The sequence below is a fragment of the Eleginops maclovinus genome, chromosome 23 (genome assembly GCF_036324505.1).
Source record: "Eleginops maclovinus isolate JMC-PN-2008 ecotype Puerto Natales chromosome 23, JC_Emac_rtc_rv5, whole genome shotgun sequence".
NCBI classification, from domain to species: Eukaryota; Metazoa; Chordata; class Actinopteri; order Perciformes; family Eleginopidae; genus Eleginops; species Eleginops maclovinus.
Genome location: NC_086371.1, coordinates 10,680,043 through 10,706,547, shown reverse-complemented (window position 1 = coordinate 10,706,547; position 26,505 = coordinate 10,680,043). Strand labels below are relative to the sequence as shown.

The window sequence follows — 26,505 nt, the reverse complement described above, 5'->3', positions numbered from 1 at the left end:
TGGAGGCTGTTTTTCTGCTGAGAGGGAAGGAGTGAGCATGAGAGGCAGAGAAGTTTAGGGAGGGTGATGAAAAGAAAAGAGTTGGGACAGAAGGTTAAAAGGAAGTAAATATGCCCACCAGAGGATGAAACGTCTGAAGATAAAGATGATAAAAACAAGGAAGGATAGCCAGGCAGCCCACCTGTGTTAAGCTCTGTTTTCTATTTTGAATTTGAGGAAAGGGGCTGAGTGAGGGCAAAATAAAGAGAGGACAGGGAAGAAAAAGGAAGCAGTCTTCTGTTTCACACAGTGGTGAAGTTGAGCCCCTTGCAAGAATTCTCCTGGCTATGTCCGCCATCTGGAATGTCGAGTCACTTCCTCTGTCTGCCCTGCGCTCTAACAGGGTTGTCCTCTGCCTTTCTGCTCCCTCCCTCTACCCTGACAGCACTCTGAAGAACCGCTGGAGACCACACCAGTGCGAACGGGACTCTACTGACAAGACACACGAGCCAGCACACAAACATACAGCATGAAAGTGAGACCCCCGGAGCAGCCCACATCCAACTTCAGAGACACACTCTAAATGGAATCTGGGCCTGGAAGAAGAGAAGACAACTGCAGTCATCAGCTGAACTTTTTGGAGGTTGTTCCTTTTCCCTTATATGGCAACAGAGCTGGGAAATCATTTGAATTAGTCTGGTTTTTGTTGCATGCCTGTCTGGTTTTAGTGCTGACTGAGTTCCATCTGGTATGTTTCTGTCTCTGCTGTGTGTTCGTGTGTGAGTGTGTGGGCCCCGTGTGTGTGGCTTGATTTGTTTGTTTTGCCATTCTTGGTTCTTCTTTTCCCGTTGTTTGCATGTGGGGTTTTTGTTTTGGGACAAGAGGAGGGCTCGTGTTTGTGGTTAAGCTACAGGCTCCGTCATTGCCTCAGGGGTGGCTGCCTCGTTCAGACTGAGCAGCACCTCTCACTATTTTTCCTCTACCTCCCTCCCTCGCGCTGCTGTGATGGTCTGTGTTTGTTGGAGCAACACACCCACCTGGGTGCAGCTACTTGCGAGCAGAAACTGAAACAGGGTCTCCCTACTCACGGATATTATCAGAAAACTGGACTGGAGCTTCTGTCAAGGAGCAGGCTATTGTTAGAGTGGACTAACCTCCCAAAGAGCCGGATGTTTCTTCTTTATTCCTCCACTCAACAGGATGTGTGACCCAGAAGGAACCAACAATGACCAGGAAGTGGTAGTTGGTATATACAAGGGGATGGGTTGTCTGCTTGAAACTTTGACCAGCAAGAAAAGGATCATGGGAAAGTTGTAAACCCTAAGTTTGATCACTCAACACACTTGGCGCTGAAAACTTGAATGACAGCGTGATGCAGTCTGACAGTAAATCTTAAAAGTCAAATTTGTGTTACGTCAAGTTCATCACCTCATGTGGATTATTTTTATGAACATATCTCACGTCATTGATTGCCATGGCTACGGCGGCATGGTATCATCGTGACATCAGCCGTGTGCACGCTGAGGATCTGCTGGCACGGGCCGGGAGGGATGGCAGCTACCTAGTGAGAGACAGTGAGTCTGTGCCAGGAGCCTATGCGTTGTGCCTGCTGTAAGTACACACACAAACACACCCTCATACACACATTTACTACTTTAAAGAACAACATATCTTACCAATCACAATGAAACGTAAATCCCTATCCAAGGTACTCAGCTGTTATTATCTTAGATGGTATGTTCTGCATGAGCACCTGCAAGCTTGTACATTTATTTGTAAATCACTTCTAGTCAGCAATAGCTCTTGACAGTAGATCCTAGATTCAACGAAAGGGAATATAACTCTGCAGTCACTACAAATGCTTTTTTTAGTAGTTACTGAATGTTACTTTATACGTACAATTTAATGTGCTCCACCCCCTTGAAAATACTTAATGAATGATTCACACAGGATGTCTTGAAGTAGTAAATGCTGCCCCATGAGAGAAGAAAAAAAAAGGTCTTCTTTCGTGTAAAAGTCCTATCACACTATTGTGCGAAACCTTTGGATTTTGGCTTTTAAGATTGGAAACTAGTCATAAACTCAACATTTCTGCAGAATGTCTTCATCTGTAAATGGATTCAGCAGCTTCACTCACACTGTCATATCCATCACTTTCACCGTCATCTGCCAGCAAAGAATGGCTTGAGTGTTGCGTACAGGCTGGGCCAGCCTCACACATAGACCCGTCTCCAGACTAACTGTCCTGTCAAACCCTGGCCCAGGACTCCCTGTTTCCCTCTTACCCCGATTTCTTCCCTGGGGCCTCTGAAAGAGGGCGGGAGCTCCGGCAACCGCACTACGCTGTCTGCTCATCAGCCTTAGCCAGATACATTCCTGAAAGCTGAGCCGGGCCGCTCGCAGTGCACCCTCTTTCCCTTCGTTCTTTTCTTGATATGTCATTCCCCTCTTTTAGTTTCTTACATTTCTCCACACATTTGATGAAGTCATTGTGATTTCATGGTTCTCTTTTGTTCAGGTCATATACAGTAGCTGACTTACTCAAACCTGGCCTCATTGTTACGTGCTGCCTGAAACAAATGCCTCTGATGTGACTGATGGAGATGATGATCCAAGTCTCTCACACATTTAATAACCATAACACGTCATTAGTGATCTGTAAAACAACTGGCGCCTTGTTAAGAAAGTTGCAATGTCTTTAACTACAGATAGACATCTGGTCCGTATTTAAACAATACATTTAAGTACATTTTCCCTTTGGATGTTTGCTTAAAAGCGTATGTAGTAATTTGCCATGGCATTAATAGGTGCTATTTTTGGTTTCCTTAGGTTCCAACGTCATGTTCACACCTATCGTATTCTTCCTGATGCTGACGGCCTTCTAGCAGTTCAGGTGAGTTTTCATCTCCACACGAATCCTCTGCCTGACCAGGACAACCCGAGGAAAGAGAATCACATTCGATGTCTTGGCACAAACTGTACACAGAGAGAGAAACTGAGCCAGTCAGATGGAGTTAGGGGGATCAAACAATGGCTTGTTATTGCCTGTTTCAGGGAGAACAGGAATGTTTGTGTTTCCTCTCTGTACAGGCTCTGTTGCGACTGCAGTAGCCTTGTTGTTTGAAAGGCATCTCTGCCATGTGGTTGCATGCATGCAGCATTAAGCTGAGCAGCACAGAGGATAAATTGTTTTAATGTCTCAGAGATTCCTACTCAGCAACCCACACACTAGGTCATTGACCACTGGGTGTGCTTATTTGTTATGTATGGGGGTGTTTGTATTAGTAATAATAAGTCGGTTGGATGTGGCATCGTTAAGACACTGATGGTATGACTGTTTTTTAAACTCTGAGCAGGGGGCCATTTAGTCGGCAAATGATCTAACTATTTGAGAATAAACGCACGCACGCACGCACGCCGAGCACGCACACATACACACTCGCAGTGGGTGAGAAAAAGTAAGAGAGGGAGAGAAATAAACAATATCAGGGCCTAAAACAACAAATTATCTGCGGCTTTTATTAAAAAAACAATGTCTGCATTTTAAAGCCCAATAACTACTTTAATAATGATGTCTGGCAGTCGTTTTTAGCCTCTGACTTGGAAAAATCCTTTGCTTTCAAAAGAAGGCCTTAAACTTGTTGCTATTTCAGTTGTGTTTCCACTGCCATCAGTATAAACCTTCAGTACGTATTTTCCCTCACTGGATTTGGTCCACTAACTCACAAGTCACATGCTTGCCTTTTTGTTTTTCCAAGATGGCCATGGAGATATTTTGGGGCCCATTTTGTCTCTCACTGTCTGTGTTTCCTTGTCATTTATTTTTAATTGCTTTTCAAGAGATCCTTGTGGTACAAAGAATACTATTTGAAGAGGTCCTGGCAAAACAGACGGTTAGCTCGAGCCAAAAAACGGTTTCTTTCACCGCAAAATGAAAACAAAAACTTCTAAAACGAGGGCACAGGAAAAGAGCTTGGTATAGTGGTCTAATGTTAACCATGTTGATTTCCTTGCATGTGACAAGTAGCGTGGTTAATATATGCAGGCAGCACCTGTGCACAAGCATGTGTGTTTATTTTTATACATGTTTGTGAATATACTTTGAATACCACTGAAGTGTGACTGCAGGTTTTTGTTGGAACGTTGAAAGTAAGATTGCTTCTGATTGTGGCGTAAAAATGTGAACATATGCATGCGAAAAAACTTCTGCCATCTTTATTTTGATGGCTTTTCAGACTAACTGAATGTTGAGCTACATCAAAAAATGACAGCCAACATCTGCTGCAGCCAAGAAGTAAACCTATGATGTCACCTATCTTGTTTGGTGCAGGGCAGAGCTTTCTAATGTCCCCTGGGATTTTCTTTATCACTGTTAATCATGTGCCTTTTTCTATCATGCAAATGAATGCTTCTGTTTTGTTCCATTGTGCAAGATTTCCGAGAGAGGTCTGGAAACATCTTGTAATAACCACAGAAAGTATACAAGTTTGCATTCGGAAAACATAACCCTTTGTGTTGATTGAAGCATACCAAATAAGATTTACACATAGAATGATAGCATAGTAGGTCCTCTTAAGAGTCGTTCAAAAAACCTCACATGAAAGTATTTTATCAGCTCTGTTTTATAAAAAGGTTTGTGAACAAATAAGGAAGTAAAATTGCAAAACAAACTTTAGAGAGGCCTTGACACTGCAGACCATGCTCATGTGTATTTTTTTGCTTGTGTGTGTGTGTGTGTGTGTGTGTGTGTGTGTGTGTGTGTGTGTGTGTGTGTGTGTGTGTGTGTGTGTGTGTGTGTGTGTGTGTGTGTGTGTGTGTGTGTGTGTGTGTGTGTGTGTGTGTGTGTGTGTGTGTGTGTGTGTGTGTGTGTGTGTGTGTGTCTCACAGACAACACAGGGGGTGCAGGTGAACTGTTTCCGGACACTGGAGGATCTGGTGTTGGGGTACCAACATCCGCACAAGGGCCTGGTCACTCCTCTTCTCTACGCTGTTCCCCGGGATACAGACACTGGGGATGAGAGCTCAGGTGGGCCCTCTAGCTGCTATCACAGCACATCACCCAACACGAGCATGTACAGATTCACTGACATGTGTATTTGTACGTATGCAATAACATAATATATGAACATCGGTGCTACTTTCAGTGCGGCAATTTTGTTAGTTTTTATGCTTCATGCATGCACAGATGATGAGAAGCCGGCTTCAGTACCTGCCACCATTAACACCGCACCTCTCACTGGACCACCAGCAAAACCAGCCCCTCATACCCTGTTCCTGGATAAATTGCAGGAGCTGAACACATCCAGGTACAAACACGAAACCATACAAGCATTTGTCAGAAGATAATCCTTCATAGTGCTCATCTGTTCTGCTTGTGTTTGCAAATAAAGAGCTGCTTATTATGTGACAGTATCAGATAGATTAATATATGTGACTCTTTATTTAGTGTCACATTAATGTTAGTCATCTGCTAAAATTGTCTAAAATATGCATCTGTTTGCAATCAAGCATAGAGAAAGCAATGTGTAAAACACTCTTTGACTTTATTGGCCTATTAATAAATGGAGCTGATTGATATCTTCTGTATGGTCTTTGCCAGCATCAGTGATATCCAAAGAGCAAAAATGGCATGCGGAGTATCTAAAATATTCCATTCCGAATTCTGTCTTTTTAAAATCATGTTTACAGTACTGCAGGTGAGGTGATCGGTCTTCTCAATGACTACCTATTCAGTGAGCTGCCTCTTGACATTGAGAATGTGCACAAAGGTGCAACAACGCTGTGCCACCTGAAGCGTACTCTGGGTACTGCGTGCCAAGGCTTAAACAGGTTTGCATACTTTTATTTTTAAACTATAAACCAAACTTTAAAAACTAGTATGAATTGATGATACAGAACACTGTTATATGGTCATCAAACAAAAGGTGTGTATTGATCTGATCCACAGTGAGATCGACCTGACTCTTTCAAGTCTGGAAACCCTGGCAAGAGTCTTTGACCACCCCAGCTGCTCTTTAACAAACACCAAAGCACAGGTAAGATACAAAATATTAGTTATGCTTTCCAAAGATATGTAACTAGCTGACCTTTCTAAAATGGTAACCCACTTCTGTTGGGGATAAAGGATCAGTCATGTGTGTCAACTATTTGTGCCTTATGTTTCAAATTGTTTGAATAAGGGCCAAGAGATGGAGATAGACAGCGTGTTGTTTAAGATTTCAGCTTTGGTCAGCCTCCTCTCTTCATTGGAGAAAAAGGTATGTTTGTGAAATGGCACAAAGCTATATCTATATTTATCACAGGATAATGCGGTGACGCCTACGAATAATATGGCTCACATCTTTTAAGGTTTAGTGGCAGTGGTAAATAAATGGTGATGTTTTCATAGAGACAGGAAAAAAGGACATTCTTGTTTGTGATTGGCAATACTGATTAGATTTTAATGCTGCCAATTTTATGCTCATCAAGGTATTGAAAGCATTACAAGATGCAGTGACCAATCACAATCTGGCAGTTCAGCCAAGCCCGCCTCCTCCTGAACCAACACCCATCATCGTAACATCTGTCAAGAACCAGGCCAGACAGCTGCCAGTCCACTCCTTTCAGGTAAATCAGGCTGAAAAAGTAACCGTTTATCTTTTTATCAAATATTACATGCAATAAAAATAATCATACAACTAAAAACAACTAGTGCTGCAAATATCTGTCGACAAATCCATTTGTCTGCTTTTCTCAGTTTTATATCATATAAAGGAAACATATTAGTTAATTTTTTTACATTTTAGAGAACAAACGATGAATAAATCGATATTCACGCACAGAATATTCAATAATGAAAATAATCCTTAATTGCAGCCCTACCTCTGACCATGTAAATGTATAAACAGTGGTTCTTTTTGTTGCGTCAAGGTGAAGATGGTGAGGTATGGCAGACAGACTGTTTCTGTGGACGTGGACACAGGAGTGCTGCTCTTTGACAGAAAGTCTGGTTCATTTGGTATAGAGAGAGTCTCACATGACAGAAGTAAGAAAATATCCTCTTTAGCTCCTGTAACATTTCTCTATTGTGCAGATATATCATCCAATTTCATTCTGCCATTTTTTCTTCTCTACCAGTCCTTCAGATTGTCAGGTTCCAGAGCAGTCCGGCCAAGGTACGCATGGTGGTGGACAGCCACCACAACACACCACGGGAGATGACGTTTGAGAGTGCACGGGTAAGGAAAGTAGTAATTTGGCCAGGAATAATTGACTTCAGTGACTGGAATCCCCTGTCTTTTCCCCATAATTGACTGCGTGGCTTCCACTTCATTCAGAAACGCGATGCCTTCTGCCAACTCCTGCAGCTGATGAAAACCAGACACTCTCATCTGAGTGAACCTGACGTGATATCTGTGTTCATTGGCACCTGGAACATGGGTAACCATACACGTGGTCTCTTTTACTGTCCGGCAACAAAGATTACATTTAGAGGAAGGAGTTTAATTCCTTTCCTATAGTTATTGTGTTATGTTGTGTACACAGGTGGTTCCCCTCCTCCTCGCAGCCTGCAGTCGTGGGTGACCTGCTGCGGTCTGGGACACACCCCTGACGATTCCACTGCCTTGCTCCCTCATGACATCTATGCTTTGGGGACTCAGGAAAACCCTCAAGGGGAGAGAGAATGGACAGAACATGTCAAAACAACTCTTCGCAGCTACACTCACATCGAGTACAAACAAGTAAATCCTTTTTTAAAAAAAACTTTTTACAACTTCAAATGCGAATTCTTCTGTCAAAAAAGGTTCAATTTTCACAATACATATTTGGAGTGCTTTAATCCATAAAGCTACCATAATTTCTCAAAAGAAAGATTCACATAATTACTTTGACTGAATAGTTAAAGGAAACACATCAAAAGATGTTTGAAGGCCACAGGAGTACTACTGCATGAATGAAAATGTATAAAGCTTGTTGTGGCTCCAGTGTGAAGTATGGCAAACTTTATGACATTTCACTATCCAATTGTTTCTTTTTTTATTCTTCATTGTGAGTATTACAGTTGCCTTTTAAAGCAACTATAGCAAAGGTTTACTGGTAGGATACGTTATTCATTTATTTTTGTAATAAGTTTTACAGCACTGGGAATCACGTACACTATGAATGTTATCAATTTGTTAATTTTAGTTTACGCAAATATAATATATTGAATCAAATATCCACATCCTGTTAACATAACATCCCAATGTTTACTACAAAGGTTTGACACATTTATTCAAACTAATATGCATTTTGTTTAAATTACTAATGCAGCTATCTTAGTATTAAAATAAAAAATAATTTAAAAAATGAAACTAAAAATGGTAAAACATTAGGCTAACATGTTATCACAACATTTATTCTCATCTGTTGAACGAGCTAACTTTATTCAAACTAAGGGTATTTAAAAGTCAACTTTATAAAAAGCTTCATTCAAATACATTCTGCAACGGTGGGGTCATTCCTGGTATTTTCGTCTGGGAAAGCTTTTATGTTAACCTAATGTGAATCAGTGCTTCAGTCATTTTCTAGTTTTTACATTTGAAAGATGAAATCACATTCTTCAGCCTTTCAAAAGGAATCCAACCTCACAATTAACCTTGAAATATTTCTTGTGGTAGACAATTCAGTTAAGCACATAGTTGACTTAAAAATGAAATGCTTGAGCAACATCTAACATTACAGTAAAGGATTGTGGGAGTTTTTGATATTTTGTTTAAGTATTCTTGGAAAATATCATCTGAATTATAGAGTTTTGATGGTGGTATGTATTCCTACACTATTTCAGTGGCTGTGTCACCTGGATTGGAAGCTGACTTTATAGAAATTGATCCCATCCTTTGAGAAATCTGTAATTATGTTTTCTGTGTGGACACGGTTCCTGTCCTTCATTGTAATGTGGAGCATTGTCCTGCAGGTGGCAGTACAGTCCCTCTGGAACATGAGGCTGGCTGTGTTTGTGAAGCCTGAGCATGAGAGTCGCGTCAGCCATGTGAACACCGCCTGTGTGAAGACTGGCCTGGGAAACACTTTGGGTAAACTGCCCTGCTATGGAGCTAAATCAGGGTCATAAGTTTTGATCATTCCAAAAAATACAATTTACTTGAAAGTTCTAAGTTTTTATCCTGAACTTTGAAAAATATAATGATGTATTCAAACAAAAAATAAGTATTTAAAATAATTTTTCAGGTTGAATATTATTTTGATTCAGTTCAGCATCTTTTTTTAGAATAAAATATTTATTTTCATATTTAACTTTTAGACATCTTTTGACATTTGAATCCTTATTTTTTTTCAGTCGCTGATTTTACGTTTTCAGATTCAAAATGATTATTTTTTCAGTTTCAAATCTCGTTTTTTCAGGTTCACGTTTTTTTTCGCCTTCAGATCGTTTTTAATTTTCAGATCGTTTTTTTCCCCATTTCAATCTTGTGGCACTGATGTCGCTCTGGAGACGGGGCTTTCCAAAGAGTAGTTTGGCATCCTGAGTGACGGCACGCCCTCTGTCATGTTGCCTTCATGGATGTTAGGTAGCGCGAGAAATATAAGTAAACACTTTCTATACACAATCCAGCCAAGCCAATACTACGCTGCGTTCATGGGGCTACGTGGAATTGGGGAAGGACATCGCTTAATTGCAGATACGTAATTTCACCTTGTAGCACAGTTTCACGGGAGTATTGTGTATAGAAAGTGTTGAGTTATATTTCTCGCGCTACCTAACATCCATGAAGGCAACATGACAGAGGGAAGGCTGTCACTCAGGATGCCAAACTAGTTTTTTGTAAGCTCCGCCCCCCAAGCAACATCAGGTTCCACAAGTTTGGAGGCTAAAAAAATTTGAAACCTGAAAAAATAAGATTTGAAACGGAGGTTTGACGTTGAATGTTTCTGTTGTTTCAGGGAACAAGGGAGCAGTGGGTGTGTCTTTCCTCTTCAACGGGACATCTTTTGGGTTTGTTAACTGCCACCTGACCTCTGGAAGTGAGAAAGTCCTAAGGTATCGTGAACAAAGACCAAATATATATGCTCCTGTTTCATTTATTCGTATTATTAAAAAAAAAAAAAAGTACAATTGTCTCTTATAATGTGTGTCATGTTCAGGAGGAACCAGAACTTTGTGGACATCCTCAGGCTGCTCTCTCTGGGTGACAAACAGCTAGGGGCCTTTGACCTCAGCCTGCGCTTCAACCATCTCTTCTGGTGCGGAGACCTCAACTATAGACTCGACTTGGACGTACAGGTCTGTTTTTTAATTATTTATTATTCATCGCTCTATATTCATTGTTTTGATTAAGCAACCTTGAAGACTGACTAAATGGCAGTGTTATAAGAAGTACTCAGATCTTTAGGCAATACTACTATGAAGAAATGCTGTTGCAAGTACAAGTTCTTCATTCAAATAGTTACTTCAGTAAAAGCACTAAAGTATTAGCTACAAATTATACTTAAATTAGGGATTTTTTAGGCTAAGGATCACTAAACTGTAAAATAATAGAGTAAGGCGACCTAAAATGCAATCTGTAAATATACAGTTTTATGGTGAATTAAATTCTCTGCCATTGAACTAATAAAACGTGGCTGTAACCATCTATAGTTTTCCATTGAGGATAGGTGCTGCAAATTGATGTAGCATAATTAAGCTAATTCAAGGGATTGCACACAACTCATGGGCAACAGTTAGCCTATTATCAATTTTGTATACATTATTATTTTATTTTTGTTAGGAATGATGCCGATTCATCTTTGCTAGATGTATAATATGTTGGATTTATGTAACAGATCTGGTTTTTTAAAAAAACTCTATTGGTCACAGATCCTCTGTTGGAGATGAATAATATTAGTAGTCCTTGTGCACAATGCTTCAATTTAGTGTATAAGTGTATTATATAAATGGATTCTAATTATTGATGCATTCATTTTTCCAACTACGGTTGCAGCAAGGAAACATGGAACTGATTTGAATCCCTGTATTTTCTGCTGGGTAGCTTGTGATTCTGCCAATAAGGTCTCATCTTAACCTTTGATCATCTTTATCATTTATTTGTTGACTGTATTTTATATTTTAAATGTGAATCTCCAAAAAAAACTAAATATATCAAATACATGTAGTGGTGTAAATAGTAGGATATATCCCTTTGAAATGTAGGGAAGTATAAATAAACATAACGTGGAAATCATCAAGTAAGGTATAAATACTTCAAAAGTGTGCTTACTGTATTTTCCACCAATGCTTAACGGTACAGAGGCATGATACTACAATTACAGACATCAATGTTACTGCTTCTCTTTGGTCCTCACTTTAGGACATCCTGAAACATGTGTCTAAGAGGGAGTTTGAGGAGCTCATGTGTGCAGACCAGCTGACCCGAGAGAGACACAAGAGGAAGTCCTTTCTCAATTTCAGTGAGTTTTCCCTTTGCTATTAGCCATTATTCCTTTGTTAAAATATATAATGCTCTTTAATGCTCTTTTGCAAATTAAACAATCTATTTTGAATTTGGCTCTACTTTGACTCTTGGTCTTCTTTTACCTGACTTTGTTCCCTTTCTCTGTTTATCTGTTTAAGAGGAAGAGAAGATTGCATTCCCACCCACCTATCGGTATGAGCGGGGCTCCAGAGACTGCTACCTTTGGCAAAAGTACAAAACTTCAGGAGTGAGTCATTTTCTTTTAACACAAAAGCAGCACAGAAAAACAGGATGACATCTCCATCAAACATTATTTGAGCCTCAGGAAAGAGAACGGAAGCCTATAATAAAAACTATATCCGCACCTCTGAGAAGTCGATGAATAAATGTCTTGGCACACAAACCACACTTCATAAAACTATTCAAGGTTTTTTGATATCGGTCTGTCTTTTTGGTCCTGACCAAGATTTCTTACCAAATTTGTACTTGTTTATAATAAGTTCCTGATGAAGATTCCTCATGTTTTTGTGTTTTATAAAGGAATGTAAGTGTGTCAATACAGTGGCAGCAAAATGTGTTCAACATCTGGCAATTTTATTTGTTGCACAACACATAGTGGTTTTATAGCTGAATCTGTTCCTGTAGGTACGAGTCAATGTGCCATCGTGGTGTGATCGGATTCTGTGGAAGTCTTACCCAGAGATACACATCTTCTGCACTGCGTATGGTAAGACAAAACAAAGCCAAGATGAGCTTTTAAGAAGAAAATATAATAGTGAAATCATGCATGAACTAAGTGGATTAGGGCATCACATATCAGTGCATAGGTCCAGACAAATAGCTATAGATTTTGATGTAGCACTGTCAAATTAGATACCTGTGGTAATTCTTTATTTGCACCACTGCAAATTGAGAGCAACCCTAAAAGAATAACGGTCAAACGGTCATTTCCTCTCATTCTGCCTGAGCTTCTGTTTCCAACCTCTGAAAACTATGAAAACGTTAAAACTCCTGCATAGGCGAAAGTACTTTATGTCGCCCCTTTGTCACATTTATGAAAAAACAGGATTCATGACAGCTCATCTGGCGTACAGTGCTTTGCAATTTATTGGATTTTTGTTACAGATGGCATTACATAGGATTGTATCACTCGCATAATAGTGCTTAAAATACAATTTCAGGATAATCTTAAACACCCTTACATAAGGGATTTGAAAATCTGTCTAGCTCACTATAATAGTAGAGGTGGTCAAAAATGGACCCTGATTTTGGAGATACAGGAAGTATTTTGTAAGAACGAGCATATACAGTGTATATATATATATGCAGGGTAACTTATGATTATCACATTTTGTTGGATTGTTTGTTTGTCAACTAAAAAGGACAAAGTGTTAAATCTTTGATGAAGTAAAAATACTGAGGAAAAGCAATCACTTTTGGCTAGTCTATTGATGACATGAACATTTTCAAATCCTCTCATGCTTAGCTAGAAAACATATCACATATTGAGTGCTTTGATTACAATCCTCATAATAAAGTACTATTTGTGACCCGCCAGGTTGCACGGATGACATCTTCACCAGCGATCACTCGCCTGTTTTTGCCACTTTCCAAGTGGGAGTCACATCACAGTTCAGCTCCAAAACAGGTGCTGTCATTGTTGTTGCCTTTTGGACACAAACAGAGAGAATATGCTTACATCCCCTCATCGAGTGAACAGTATTCTTCTGCCTTTGTCTCACACAGAAACAAAGTCGGGCGTGGAGAGGGCCTGGATAGAGCTTGAAGGCATTGAGGCCATTGTGAAGACGGCAAGCAAGGCGAAATTTTTCATTGATTTTCACTCGTCTTGCCTCGAAGGTATGGTTATAATGTTTTTTTTAAATCAAACATCCATTATGCAGCACAGTGGCAAAGATTCCTTCCTGTCTTCTTCACAGAGACACGGCGCTCAAGTGAGAATGACTCACAGAGTTGTGATGTTCCCAGATTTCTCAAACTCGGCTGGTCCTTCAAACAACTGCCAAAGGTTAGAGACTTATTTGGAAACGGCTTAAAATATGTGTTTGTTTTTAAAATCAATGTCTTACCTTGATGTGTTTATGTCTGTCATAGCTTTTTCCAATCAAGTCTGACATGGAGTACCTTCAGGACCAGCACCTGCTGCTGTCTGTCAAGTCATGTGACGGATTTGAGTCTTACGGTTGGTCACGGCAAATTCATTTGTCTAATAACTACTCATAACATGAAATCGTCTTATTTGACCCATCTTATCACAAGTGCTGTCTATTATTCTAGATAGTTTAATTAGATTTTTATAAAAGTGGCTAATTTAATTTAAACTTGACCTCCAAAATGTTGTATTGAATATCTTTTAAAATGGCACATTGATTGGTAAACGGTTTAATTCAGTTTTTTCATTTCTACTGGAACTGCAAATTCCGCGACCCAACTCGTATAAGCGGATGGATGGATGGAGTTTTTTCATCTATACCAGAAGCAGGAAATGTTCACAATAAAGTGGATGGAATTCTGTATTTTGATGCACTAAATGTTATCAATATACATTTCATTTAGTGCTCCAAATCTTCAGTGTAGTTTAGAAAGAATCAGTTAAGGTATAATAAAGTCCCGCTTAAACTATCTAGAAGTAAGGTTGCACTCTACATTTTGTTTCAGTGTGAGATGTCGTATTGATCTTATAAATAATCTATACATTTTGTTTTATAGGGGAATGCTGTGTTGCTCTGCGCTCACTCACTGGTGCATCTGAGCAGTTTGAGACATTTTTGAGTCACCGAGGTGAGGAGATGGGCTCCATCAGAGGACGTGTCAGGGTTCATGTGCCCAAAGACAGACGAGAAACTCGAGAGAAGACCTATGGTGCGTCTGCCGGAACCGCTCCTATGCTCTGCCTTGCTTGCACTATCACTTCCCACTAAGCTTTCATCTGCACTTTCGCTGGCTTCTTTGACTCCCTTGTGAGTCTCCCATTGCTTCCTCTATTTGGTTCCCTAATAACTTCATCCTTGCTGGTAACTATCGACCGCTTCCTCTTCTGGCTCCTGATTGACTGACCCTGACCAGATGCATCCTGAGACAGTGAAACAAGACAAGTTGTTAGTATGTAACTAAATCAGAATAAACATCACCATGCTGTGTGACTGCAAACTGGCATGGCCTTTGACACACAGCCACCACACAGACTTTAAGGAAGTGTGGCTGGTTATGAAATGTGTTTGTTTCACATTTGTGATTTCATTTTTTCAGATTGGTTCTCCTTTGAGAAAAATGACAAAGGTCCTGCGAGAGGGCACATGTCTCCTGCATCTACACGTGGCCAAATAAACAGGTGAGCTCCTCTTAATGTTTCCGAGCAATGCAGCATTGTCAAGGAAAACTTCTCTAAAGCTAGTTGAAAAACTTTCCACAACTGCAATGTGGTGTTTAGAATCTTGCCCAAGGAGATTTTGACAGAAAAAACCAGATAAAGCAAAGACATCAATTGAGAATAGAGGGCACATTTAGTACAAAAAAATGTCAACGCCAACCAAACATTCTAAATGTATTTATTTTCATTGCAGGTCTCTGGCAGCTCCTCCCAAACACACTCCAAGCAGCTACACCAACCCAGCCTACTTTATCTTTGAAACTGTGTCAGTGACACGCAGGGTGGAGGAGGCTCTCCCTCAGCTAAGGGACCCTCAGGTCATCTGGTCTGGAAATGAGGCCTTGCAGCTCCCAAAAATCTCAGGACGTCAGGGTTTCGACAGAAGACCCTTTCGCAGATCAGACTTTACAGAGATTGAAATTCCTGCCATCCCACCCCAGTACACTCCAACAACTGACCTTCATACACCCCAAACTAACTCCTCCTATCAGCTCTTCCCGGCCAAAAACCCATCTCCCCTACCTCCACCCTCAAGCAACGCCATGCCACAGTACCAGGAACAAACCTCACAACCCAGAGACAAATACCAATGTAAGAAAAATGTTCAAGACTCCAAGACAGTACTGCCAGACAAGAACCAGAGGAACTTGTATATGAACCAATCAGCAATCATCAGGGAAAAAACGAGGAGGGATCATCATCAGCTTCTCCCAGAGAGAACCAGCCCTATCCGGGCTTCCAAGGTGCCATCAGCTTTCCCCTACACTCCTTCCCCAGCACACTCTCAGGCCTCTGTGCCCTGGATAGTGGATCAGCAGCCGCCTGGACCTACAGGAGACAACTCCCTCACTGCTTTGCAAATGGCCAAGTCCCTCAGCGAAGTTGACTTCTTCCCCCCATTGCAGAGAGGCCCAGCTATACTCAACCATAGGCCAAGTTATAGAAATGGACCTTCAATGCATGGAGATAGAGGTTACAGCTGGGAGAAAGAAGTAGGACACAATTCTCAAAGACATTTTTTTAAGTGATGCGGCTCGTTGTTCTCTATAAAACGTCTGCTTTCTCAACACAGGTCTCCGTCCTTCAATGTGCCCCAGAAACCGTCCGGGAGCTTCTCAGTGCCCTTGGTCTGCAGAAATACACCCTGGGACTCAGCCTCAATGGCTGGGATGATCTGGATTACTTCAGGTAGAAGTGTTTCCAATAACATGGTTCACAAACTGTACTTATTTACTTATGCATTTCACCTTCAGACACAAATATTGCGGCTTCCTGTGCGTACTCAGAGATATATTTGTCTGTACAGATAACCTCGGTGGTAACGAGACACTTGCAATAGTCACATGTAGGCCTGATCAAATTACCAGCGTGCATGTGACAGTCACCCTCAACTTAAATGAGATGACTGAACATGTCAGTTAGAGCCTCACTGAGGCACACATCTGAAAATAAATCTGGTGTTGATTACAGGAACCTTGCAAACAAAGTATTTAACAATTTAAGTTTTGTTTGATTTTGATTTCGGTTTTGGTTTGATTTCGTGCCATTTTTCCTCTCTGCAGTGGTATAACTGAGGAGGATTTATGCGCCGCAGGAGTGACAAACCCTTCACATCGGCGCAGGATCCTTGACAACCTGCCCAGGAACTGGAACTGAAATAAAAATTATATTGCTGGTACAGAGCTTGCTCATTTAGAAACTGGAAAGACTGTTATAACCAAGATCTGAAAGGACAGACAGACTGATCAAAACTCAATCACATCAGCTGGACTTTACTTTTTATTTACTGGATTAATACTGTTCCCTTAGTTTGTCAATACAGTGAAGGGAACATGACGCAGAAAATACTCATTGCACAGTCTGCTTATAGCCATCAATCCATGACACATAAAGAAAACTGTGGGTGGTATGACAGGAAGCGTTGACGCGTATCTCGAGTTACTCACACATAAACAAATATTGATCATGGTATTGATTTCATGTTTAATGGATTTTCAATGACTATGAAAATATAGTCCTTCAATTTTCAGTGTTCACTCACTGCTAGTGTTTACCATTCACCTTCATCCCTTTTACTGTGTGTTTTCCTTTACTCTGCTATTATTGAGCCTGGATCCTGGATGGTAAAAGCCCGCTATTAAACCTATGGAGCATAAAATCGATAGCTGTACATATCTACTGGAACATTGTCTGTAAAGTTGGTTTAGAAGGACATAGCTTATCTAATTTGTTTACTGTCTCCTACTGTTGCTATCATGTCACTTAATCGGTACCAATATCCACTGTGCATGTTATGTGCACCCTTTTTTTTTTTTTTTTAAGTAAAGTGCATAAAGCAACTCTTGGCTGTCACTAAGCATCACAAGTGTTATTTCATGCTGCGGGGGGTGGGGGCTGGAAACCGAGAAACAATTCAAATCTGTTCTAATTCATTGCACTAATGCTGCTTATATGTTGTTTAATGTCACATAGATCTATGGTAAAGCCTATTTAATGGTCTTAATTGCCATAATACTTGGCAAATCAAAGCTGAAAATATTAAGCTTCTCTTTAACTTCCAACTATGCCATAACCAATACACTTTTCTAACAGCTAGGTTTATCCACATTTTTATAAATGAACAAGTGTTTTATAGGTTCTAGTTGGAAAATGCCTATAAAAGAAATGTCTAAGACTGAATTACTGACCATGATATCCCAGTGTTAATATAAGATTACAGTTGTGACTCAGATAATGTCCATGAACAAACATGTGAAAGTGTATTTGTCAGCTCAGGTAAATATAGAGCACAGCACAAATAGATGAGACAACCTTGATCTCATCCTAAAATAACTCCTACATATTCCTCTCTGTGTGTGAGTGTCTGTGTTTTTTGCTTGTAGTCCTCAGCTGAAGTTACTCATTAGGGCATGACCAAACACATCCCTCTGTCCTCTGGAAGTTTACTGACTACTGATGTTATCACCCTGGTATTTTTCAGCAATGTACAAATCAAAGAAAAGGGGTGAAACTTTATGATTTGTTGATTTTAAATGTACATGTTTAATGAATCAGACAGTTTAGATTGAAACAGTTTGTTTAATTGTATGTATTTGTTTATTTAAAGACACACTCATTTAGCTAGAGCTAACTTCCCAAACCAGTTTCTAGATAGATATTTATAATATAAGTCATCATTTAGTTTAGAATTGTTGAATCAGCAAATAAAATAGGCAACAAAAACATCTATGACAACACACACACATACACAAAATGCTTAAAGCATTGACTCAAGTACACAAATAATGACCAGTTGGTGTCATGATTACAGTTCTGTAACTCTGTTTTTAACCAGTTCCTGACTGTAGGATTTGTTTTAATTCGTGAGTGTGCTCTGCGCTGACAGGCAGGGAATGTTGTGCATTTGGTCCGTTATTAAGCAGCAGTATGTTTTCATGAATTATAATTTAACTAGGCTTGATTGTTTTCCAGATATAAAAATAGTCTTCTTCATATAATTATCATAACATAAAGAAAAATTACCCTCTCCAAAAGCATCGATGAAAATATAAATATTTGTCTTTTAAAATTGGAAATATGTAATGTCTTACACTTTAGTGAAATGTAAATTCTGCACCCTTTTCAATGTAACCTAAAGGACCAAACAAACGAGTTTTAAAATCATCCCTCATTCTGCAAGGTAAGGTAATAATGTGCTCATTCTGGAGAGGCGGGGGAAATAAAGGGATTTAGAAAAAACAAATTAATATCAACAATTTCATTCACAATCTGATGAATTTAGCTTTGACTCTTTGTGTACATATTTAATTCTGTCTGTAAATGTGCTTTGAGTGGGTTACAGATGAAGAACCGGCATTGTCTGCCTACTCACATTCCTGACATCTTAACCACAGAAACCCAAACAGTTCATGGACACGGCACAGAAACTCACACTGCTACCATTAAGCACCCCTTACATATACACATATGTTCTTGCTGCATCCTTGAACAGGGTGAAGGATTTAAAGTATTTTAGATATGTTATTTTCCCTCCTCATTTCCCAAGCCATTATAAAATGCCTTTGCACATGAACAGAGTTATATTGTGTTTTCTTTCATCTAACTGAATGTAGACCATAAAAGGATAATTCCATCCTAATGTGTTTATAGTCTCTGGGTCATTGGAGTGAAGTTATATAGGACCACGTTTGCAACTGTGGGTCAATTAAACTTTAGTTTTTTAGTAACTTATTAAGTAACTGCCACATCTCAGCTGTCTATCTTTATCTTTCTTTTTTATCGGTCACACAATCATTGCTCATCCTTACTTAAATTTCTTTATGACCAGGCTTTATAAATCCACGCCTTGTCACGTGAATCTTACAGAAAAGCCTGAGAAGACAAATATAACTGGAGAGATGATTCAGTAGATCCCTCACAGCTCCATAGAGCAAATGTTGCTTTTTTAAATACAGCTGTACTGTACAGCTGTGCAAACTTATATAGCATTGCAGCATTGAGTGCCATTAAGTGTTGTCATGGGAATAAGCAGTTGCCAACTGAGGCTCTCCAAGGGGCAGGGGCGGGACAAAAAGGGCACCAGAGGCATACGATTGGCCATCTTGTTTTCTCTGTTAAAGGGCACCCTAAAGGGCACTGATTTTCTCTCTTTCTAATCAACCAGTGGGTGTCAGGCTCATAATGAGGTTTTGGTATAGTAGTTAATTTAAAGTAGCAATATAGCAATTGAGTTATGCATTCAGTGCTCAATAGTAAACCTGTATATAGTGCTGGTTCCTAGTGTCTTATATGGGGTGTTACTATGTGATTAGTATTTTACATTGTGGCTTGAGGCAGTGCTGAGTCCAGTTTATACTTCGTTTAGATGGATTATACTGTGTTGCATTAATGCCAACCCATACATTTAAGAAGGGATAATATATACCTGAACTGTTGTGAAATGATCTTTGAATTGCTACACACATTTTAATCCAGAATGAGGATTTTTAAAGACATGAAGGAGGGTTAAGTAGTTTTTAGGAGAGACACAAGGAGCTGCTACAAGAAGAAATGCAAACGCCTCAAGTAAAATAATGGAGTTGTGTTAATGTGTGAATCATCTCAACAGTTGTACGAGGAACATCAAATTGAAAGTGGTTTACTCACTGAGGCTGTTTTGGGGCGGTAATTTTGTCCACTCGGCAATGTGACTTCCCATTTCAGCCTCATGTTAGTGTTTGTATGCTCTCCATGTGTCCTGCGCTCAGTGCACAGCTGCGCTGCCATGTAACCCCACAACACTTACACCGAAAAATAACTTTTAGTGCGTAACCCATGTGCTCCCGCTGGACGGCTGAAGAAGACGACGGAGCGAGAGGAGCAGCTAGTGGTTCCCGGCTGAAAAGTTAAGAAGAAGTGCTCAACAGCAGCCTGACACCAGCGCAGTGTTTAGGATCCCGTTTGGGGTGAGTATCCGCTGTGTCACGATAACTCGGTTACAATGTTTGTGTGACCGAGGTGGATAATGATTGTGGTAAAAACAAACAATGTTGGCAAGTAAGTGCTTTTATTTATTTAAGTACTTTTGAGGGGCTTAGAACAGTATTCGCTTTATCGCTTTACCTCTACTCCACTATAGGTAAAAGTGAAAAGTTGAAGCATACTTTCCTTTTAGAGCTAGTTAATGGTTACACTTGGTTAGACGTTATTTAACAGTAGGAATAGCTCCAATATCACCTCCGAGTCCTACTGCATCAGGTTCAACTTACATGCATTTATAGTAACAACTATAGGAATACAATATCAAGCCTCCTATATTGTTGTATTACTATTATTAACACGCCATGGGACTATTCTTGGTGTGAATGTTGGTACTTTTTCATGTGTTTTTCTCTTTTAATACTTCGCTTGATTAGACATTAAAGTAACATAGTATTAAAGACATAGTATTTTTACACTGTGGCCTTACTACTTTTAGTTAAATACAGTATGCATTATCCAACCACAAGAAATACTATGTCTTTAGTACTAGTACTGCTACTTAAATTTACAACCAAGCAGAGTATTATAAAGTCAGGAAAAAGTACCAACATTCACTTAGGAATAGTAATCAAATATTCAACACATTTAGTTTTGTTTTTAATTTATACACATATTTTCCTTTCAAAAACATACAACTCAACAAACAATACACAAGAGACCACACACAATAGGCATGTACATTAATACATATATGAGTACACAAACTCAGAACTCAACAAGAAAACTCAGACAGAACAACACAAATTAAAAAGAGCCAGATCACCCTTGACTACATGCTTGAGTTTAATGAAGGAGAAGTCACAGAGTTTTTCTCTTGTTTTGAAGGATCGGTCACCTGCTGCCTTGAAAGTGCTACGCTGAGAAGTTGCATCACAATGGAGACAATCATGAGAAGCCCTGCATCGCACAACCAGTCGTCGGTGTTCACCACAATATTCAACTCGAGCTGTCGCTTTGACGAGGAGTTCAAATACATCCTGCTCCCTGTGTCCTACAGTCTGGTGTTTGTGGTGGGCTTCGTCCTCAATGCTACTGCTCTGTGGTTGTTCCTTAAGATGCGCCCGTGGAACCCCAGCACCGTGTTCATGTTCCACCTCGCCCTGTCTGACTTCCTGTACGTCCTTTCCCTGCCAACCTTGATCTACTACTACGCCAACCGCAGTCACTGGCCCTTTGGAGTGGCCGCCTGCAAAATAGTGCGCTTCCTCTTCTATGCAAACCTCTACTGCAGCATCCTCCTCCTCACCTGCATCAGCGTGCACCGTTACTTGGGTATCTGCCATCCAATCAAGGCGCTGACCCTCGTGAAGTCCCGCCATGCCCACTTGGTATGCGGCATAGTGTGGGCTGTGGTGAGCGTGTGCCTGGTGCCCAACCTCATCTTCGTCACCACCTCCAGAAGGGACAATGACACCCTGTGCCATGACACCACCAGCCAGGCGTCCTTTGAGGAGTATGTGGACTACAGCTCTGTGGTAATGGTGCTGCTATTTGGGGTCCCATTCCTGGTCATTATGGTGTGTTACTTCCTGATGGCGCGGACCCTGTGCCGAGCCAGACAGGGATTATCTTCCAGCCGTCAACGCACCGCCTCACATCAGAAGTCCATTAGACTCATCATCGTGGTGTTGGTGGTGTTTGCTTTGAGTTTCGTTCCATTTCACATCACAAGGACGCTCTACTACACCTCCCGTGTGTTAAATCTTGACTGTGAAACCCTCAACATTGTTAACTTTACTTACAAGATCACAAGGCCTCTGGCCAGCATCAACAGCTGTATTGACCCAATCCTGTATTTCCTGGCTGGGGACCACTATCGGTCCAAAATGATGTCTGTTCTGACAGCAACAAGACAGACAACGAGCAGCCAGACACCTGAACGTTCCCAAACACAGCGGAAAAATAACCATGACATCGCTTTGGTGTATAAAAACACAGCCCTTAAAGCCAGTGAAGATTCTGAAAAATAGTGGGAAATCTATTACAGAAATCTGAAGTATTTTAACATGTATGTATTTGAACATTTGTAACAAACTGTGGCATCTGTTTGATTTTCCTTTTTTTTTGCACTGAGAGATTGAGAAGATAATGAGTTTACTGTACCATTTACTTACAGTATATGCTTTCAGTTCATCAATGTTGTGTAATGCCTGTGTTCAACAGGCATGAAGACCATGTTTTAACTTCCCTCACTCTCTTGAGGTTACTGTGTTTGTGTGAACTCTTTCCTTACTTACAGCCTTCTACCACAATTTGATTATAGGCCAAAACTCCACCAATAACATACAGTATTCACGCTGCTGTATACTGTATTTTGTAAGGATAGAAAGAATAACAGTATACAATGGCAGAAGACATATTTATTTTTAAATTGTGGGAACAGAAACTGAACCACTTTGTTCGTTCAAACTGTTTGACACCGTTGTTCACAGGTGCATTGAAGTAAATGATTGCAAGTGAATTGTTGTCATGCATTTTACAATGACTGATTTAAGTATTAAAGATCATTTCTGACCAAAGATGACAGACTCTTATCTCCGAAAATGAGGAAATGATGAGGCAATCCTTCCTGTTGTATCAACAATGTCAGTGTATAACCTAGAAACTGCAGTTATGGTCAGTGCAGCTCCGGGTACCAGCTGTTTTTGTCCTTCAACTTTCACAGCTGTCTTTTGTTTGACTGTGGAGTAAAAGCAAAGAGACTTCTCCGTACGAGACATATCTTTTCAAACCACCCACGCCCCATTAGGAGGATAAGGGATTTTCCTATTTTCCCTTTTACCTTTGGGATTGATACATGGAATGTAAAGCCTGTTTTTCTTGATGGTTTTGCAACATGTGAAAGCAGCATTTTGGAACTTAATGACAGAGCGTTTTTCCCTCCACCCCTGTTTTTAATGTTGACATACTGTATGAACCAAAGTTGTAGCACATGTATTCATCATTCGTTCAAGCTCTGTCACATGTTGTGCTTGTGATATTTGGTGTGAGCAATATCTTTGAAGGTGTATTTGTAATTACAGTTAGATATCTATCATAAAGTCTTACATAATAGGTAACTTGTATGTATGTATCATAACATGGTTTTTCAATGTCTGTTTCCTCTTTTGCCAGGGTGTAAATCTGCTGTGATATCACTAAACTCTGATTTGTTTAGGGCATTTAGGGTACAGCATCATTCTGCAAACCTTTAATCCATGTGTTAAGTCAGACCTAAACGAACACCGCATGCTGTCAGTAAGGACAGTACTACGGTCCTAAAGTACAATTTAAAATACTTTTACTTTGCTTGAGTATTTCCCTTTTTGGTCCTTTATTCTTGTACTTAACTAATTCTGAAAGGGAAATATTGTATTTTTCTCAACTACATTTATCTAATAACTTCATTATAACCTCCTAAGACCCGAGCTGTTTTTTTATATGCATTTTTTATTTCTCTTTGCTATTTGGGCTTATTGGAACCTGATAAGTATAAAAACTAAGTATCATCTTTTGACATGATGTACTTTTAGAGAAAAATGATGTCCACATATGTGGACACTGGGTCTGAATTTCCATAAAACACATTAAAGTCACCTTTTTGTAATAGAGTGAAAAACTATTTTATTTCAACCTTGAACACAGCAGTTTTTTCAACTTTCAACTATTGTTTGTGTTTTGAACATCATTGTGAAAAAACACAACAAAATGAAGAAAAACAAAACATTTTTGCCCCCTTTGGAGAGTCACAGTTACAGTATGTGTTATGTGAAATTTTGCATTGCAGCAGTGTGTGTGTGTGTGTGTGTGTGTGTGTGTGTGTGTGTGTGTGTGTGTTGTGCTGCAGTGTATGTGTGTCTATGTGTGAAAGGCTGTGTAACAGTTGCGATCGCCTTGCAAGCACAAAAACACTTTGCAGGTCACACAACGCACTCGGGTTCTTCCAGTGCAGCCTGCTACCCTGCAGCGCGCCGCGTTCTTCAGGCTGATCATCTCTGGGAGATGGGCATTCGCCCTCCTGCGGACCGAGACATGGGGCACTGCCGTCACAGGACGTTTGTTCCCTTGATTTGAGTTGTCTTCTTCCTCTGACTGTTCAGAGAGGTCTGCATGGCTTCCTTGACCGTGATGCTGGGCCAAGAGGGTCGTAGCAATTTCTGTACGGAACTCAAGGAACTGCATGATGCTCTTCTTTGGTGCAGCACATATTGCGAGGTCTTTGCGGTAGAGTAGCCAGCTGTTACCTAAAGCCAGATCTGTGAAGTGCATTAGCATCCGCATCGTCCACTTCTTAGTACGGGCGCTCATGCGATAGTAGCTAATCATTCTATCGATCAAATCCACTCCACCCATCTTGAGGTTGTACTCACGGACAATGCTTGGTCGCGAGACAGTCACATACTGTTTCAATTTCTTGTCCCAGCGCTGGCAGGTGTCTTCAGGCTCTGTGCCATGAACAACAGACATCATCAATACTGGTTTGTTGTCATACCACTTCACTACACACAACTTTCCGTCTTCAGTGGAAAGTTCTGATGAGGTACCTCTTCCTGTGTTTTTCATGGTTTTGTCAGAGGGTAGCTTCTCCTTCGCGCCAGCGAGTCTGTTCTTCATTATTGTACCAGTAATGTACATCTCCTTCTTCATCATTTGTTCCACACCTCGGATGCTTGTGAAGAACCGGTCACAATACACTTTTGTGCCACGATGCAGAGTTTGACACAGACGAGCCAAGACTAAGCCTCCCAACCCCAGGCCCACCTCTTCTTCGACCTGCTCAAGCAGTGCACCTGTACCTTGATACAGATCAAAGTCCAGCACAATGCCATCTGCTGTAGCACAAACGAAGTTCTTGATGCCAACTGGGTTTGGCTTCATTGGCAGATATTGTCTGCATGGACAGGCTCCTGTGAAAGGAATCATCTGCTCATCAATAGATGCGCATTCAGGTCGATTCTGAGACTTGCAGGGATGAACCTGTATCTGTCCCTGTCCCTGAACCTGTCAACAAGTGTTGTAAATAAGCATTTTGCTTCCTATCCTTCACCTAGCCCTTAGGCCCTGCCTAAAATAAACAAATATCCACTGGGTCTTGGCTAACCATTATTTGCACCACGGAGACGTTTACGTCCTCTGCTGTGCTCAGTGGGCTGAGGAATGGGGTCCTCATCATCACTACTGTCATCCTCATCCTCACTGCTGCTTCGCTCCTGTGTTCGGGGTTGGTAATTGGCATCCAGGATGGGATCATCGTTGTCAGACAAGTCTTCCAAATCTGAGTTGTCTCCATCATTTAGCCAAAATTGCTCCAATGCTGTTTGCACAGAAAAACGCTCTGGAAATAAAAACATGAAAAAATCAAATACAAACCAATGTCATTTATATATGTATGTATTTCTTTGTTATTTATTTCACTGGGACAGCTTTTCAACTGCACCAGAGATAGCTATAAACAACTCTAGCTATTAGCTATAGCAAGGCACATTTTTACTAGCATATTAACATTTTTAACCCAACTAATTTATGTATTTATGTATGTATTTAGTTATTTAATTGTTATTTATTTCATTGGGACAATGTACAGCTTTTTAGCTGCACCAGAGTTAGCTATAAGCTATTTTACTCGTGCACATTTTTGCTAACATATTAGCATTTTTGACCAACCTAAGTCCCGATGTACACATACGTGTACATCATGTTTAGCAGCATACCAAATTGTTATTTTCACACATTTTTTGTCAAATTTGCATGTCATGACAAACATACAATGCTTTGATAAATATCTAAATCAGAAAAAGCCTTGAAATATGATAGGACTTCTTACCTTGTCGAGGTTTGTGTTTGGAGCTGCCACTTGAATTATCCCTTGTGTTTGCCGCCATTTTTAATTCTTACCGTAGTGTGTTGTACTCTTCTGACACCACCAGATGAGTGTAAGTGTCCACATACTTGGCCATGAGGCAACAGTTCAGCAGAATTAACGACTGTGGTCATATGACCAAAAATGTGATGTCCACGTATGTGTACGCCAGGTCCTAGGAGATTCAGATGAATATGAGAACATATAACAACAAGAACTCTTAAGTGTATCTCAATAAAATAATATATACTTTTCTTACATGCGCTGTTGTGCAGAATGAGTACTTTTACTTTTGGAACTTTAGATATATTTAAATGCTAAAAATCCAGGAGGTTTAGCAGAGTATT

General features: G+C 40.2%; 3 protein-coding genes across 5 annotated transcripts; 2 read left to right on the top strand and 1 right to left on the bottom strand.

The window, feature by feature from the left end:
• Nucleotides 1-436: 436 nt before the first annotated feature.
• On the top strand, nt 437-17,491 carry inppl1b (inositol polyphosphate phosphatase-like 1b). Of its 3 annotated transcripts, none has more exons than XM_063876750.1 (27): nt 437-1,590; nt 2,809-2,872; nt 4,867-5,077; nt 5,165-5,285; nt 5,668-5,808; nt 5,927-6,014; nt 6,159-6,236; nt 6,448-6,585; nt 6,889-7,003; nt 7,096-7,196; nt 7,296-7,398; nt 7,504-7,700; nt 8,915-9,032; nt 9,901-9,997; nt 10,102-10,240; nt 11,304-11,403; nt 11,567-11,655; nt 12,054-12,135; nt 12,967-13,056; nt 13,155-13,268; nt 13,349-13,437; nt 13,524-13,611; nt 14,139-14,291; nt 14,679-14,760; nt 14,993-15,791; nt 15,872-15,987; nt 16,362-17,491. In XM_063876750.1, the coding sequence occupies exons 1-27, from the start codon at nt 1,454-1,456 to the stop codon at nt 16,453-16,455; spliced, it is 3,744 nt and encodes a 1,247-aa protein (XP_063732820.1). In that variant the 5' UTR covers nt 437-1,453; the 3' UTR covers nt 16,456-17,491. The 3 variants fall into 3 exon arrangements, with proteins under 3 accessions (XP_063732820.1, XP_063732821.1, XP_063732822.1); XM_063876751.1 differs by having other exon boundaries at nt 438-1,590; nt 4,867-5,005; XM_063876752.1 differs by lacking the exon at nt 6,159-6,236 and having other exon boundaries at nt 438-1,590.
• A 2,240-nt stretch (nt 17,492-19,731) lies between these two features.
• Nucleotides 19,732-24,129, top strand: p2ry4 (pyrimidinergic receptor P2Y4). Its single transcript, XM_063877282.1, has 2 exons — nt 19,732-20,243; nt 21,145-24,129. Exon 2 carries the CDS (start codon nt 21,195-21,197, stop codon nt 22,287-22,289), a length of 1,095 nt encoding a protein of 364 aa, XP_063733352.1. The 5' UTR covers nt 19,732-20,243; nt 21,145-21,194; the 3' UTR covers nt 22,290-24,129.
• Nucleotides 23,716-26,225, bottom strand: LOC134860334 (piggyBac transposable element-derived protein 3-like). The gene is made up of 3 exons (XM_063877281.1): nt 26,123-26,225; nt 25,400-25,633; nt 23,716-25,205 (listed from the first exon to the last, which is right to left on the bottom strand). Exons 1-3 carry the CDS (start codon nt 26,178-26,180, stop codon nt 24,157-24,159), a joined length of 1,341 nt encoding a protein of 446 aa, XP_063733351.1. The 5' UTR covers nt 26,181-26,225; the 3' UTR covers nt 23,716-24,156.
• Nucleotides 26,226-26,505: the final 280 nt, after the last annotated feature.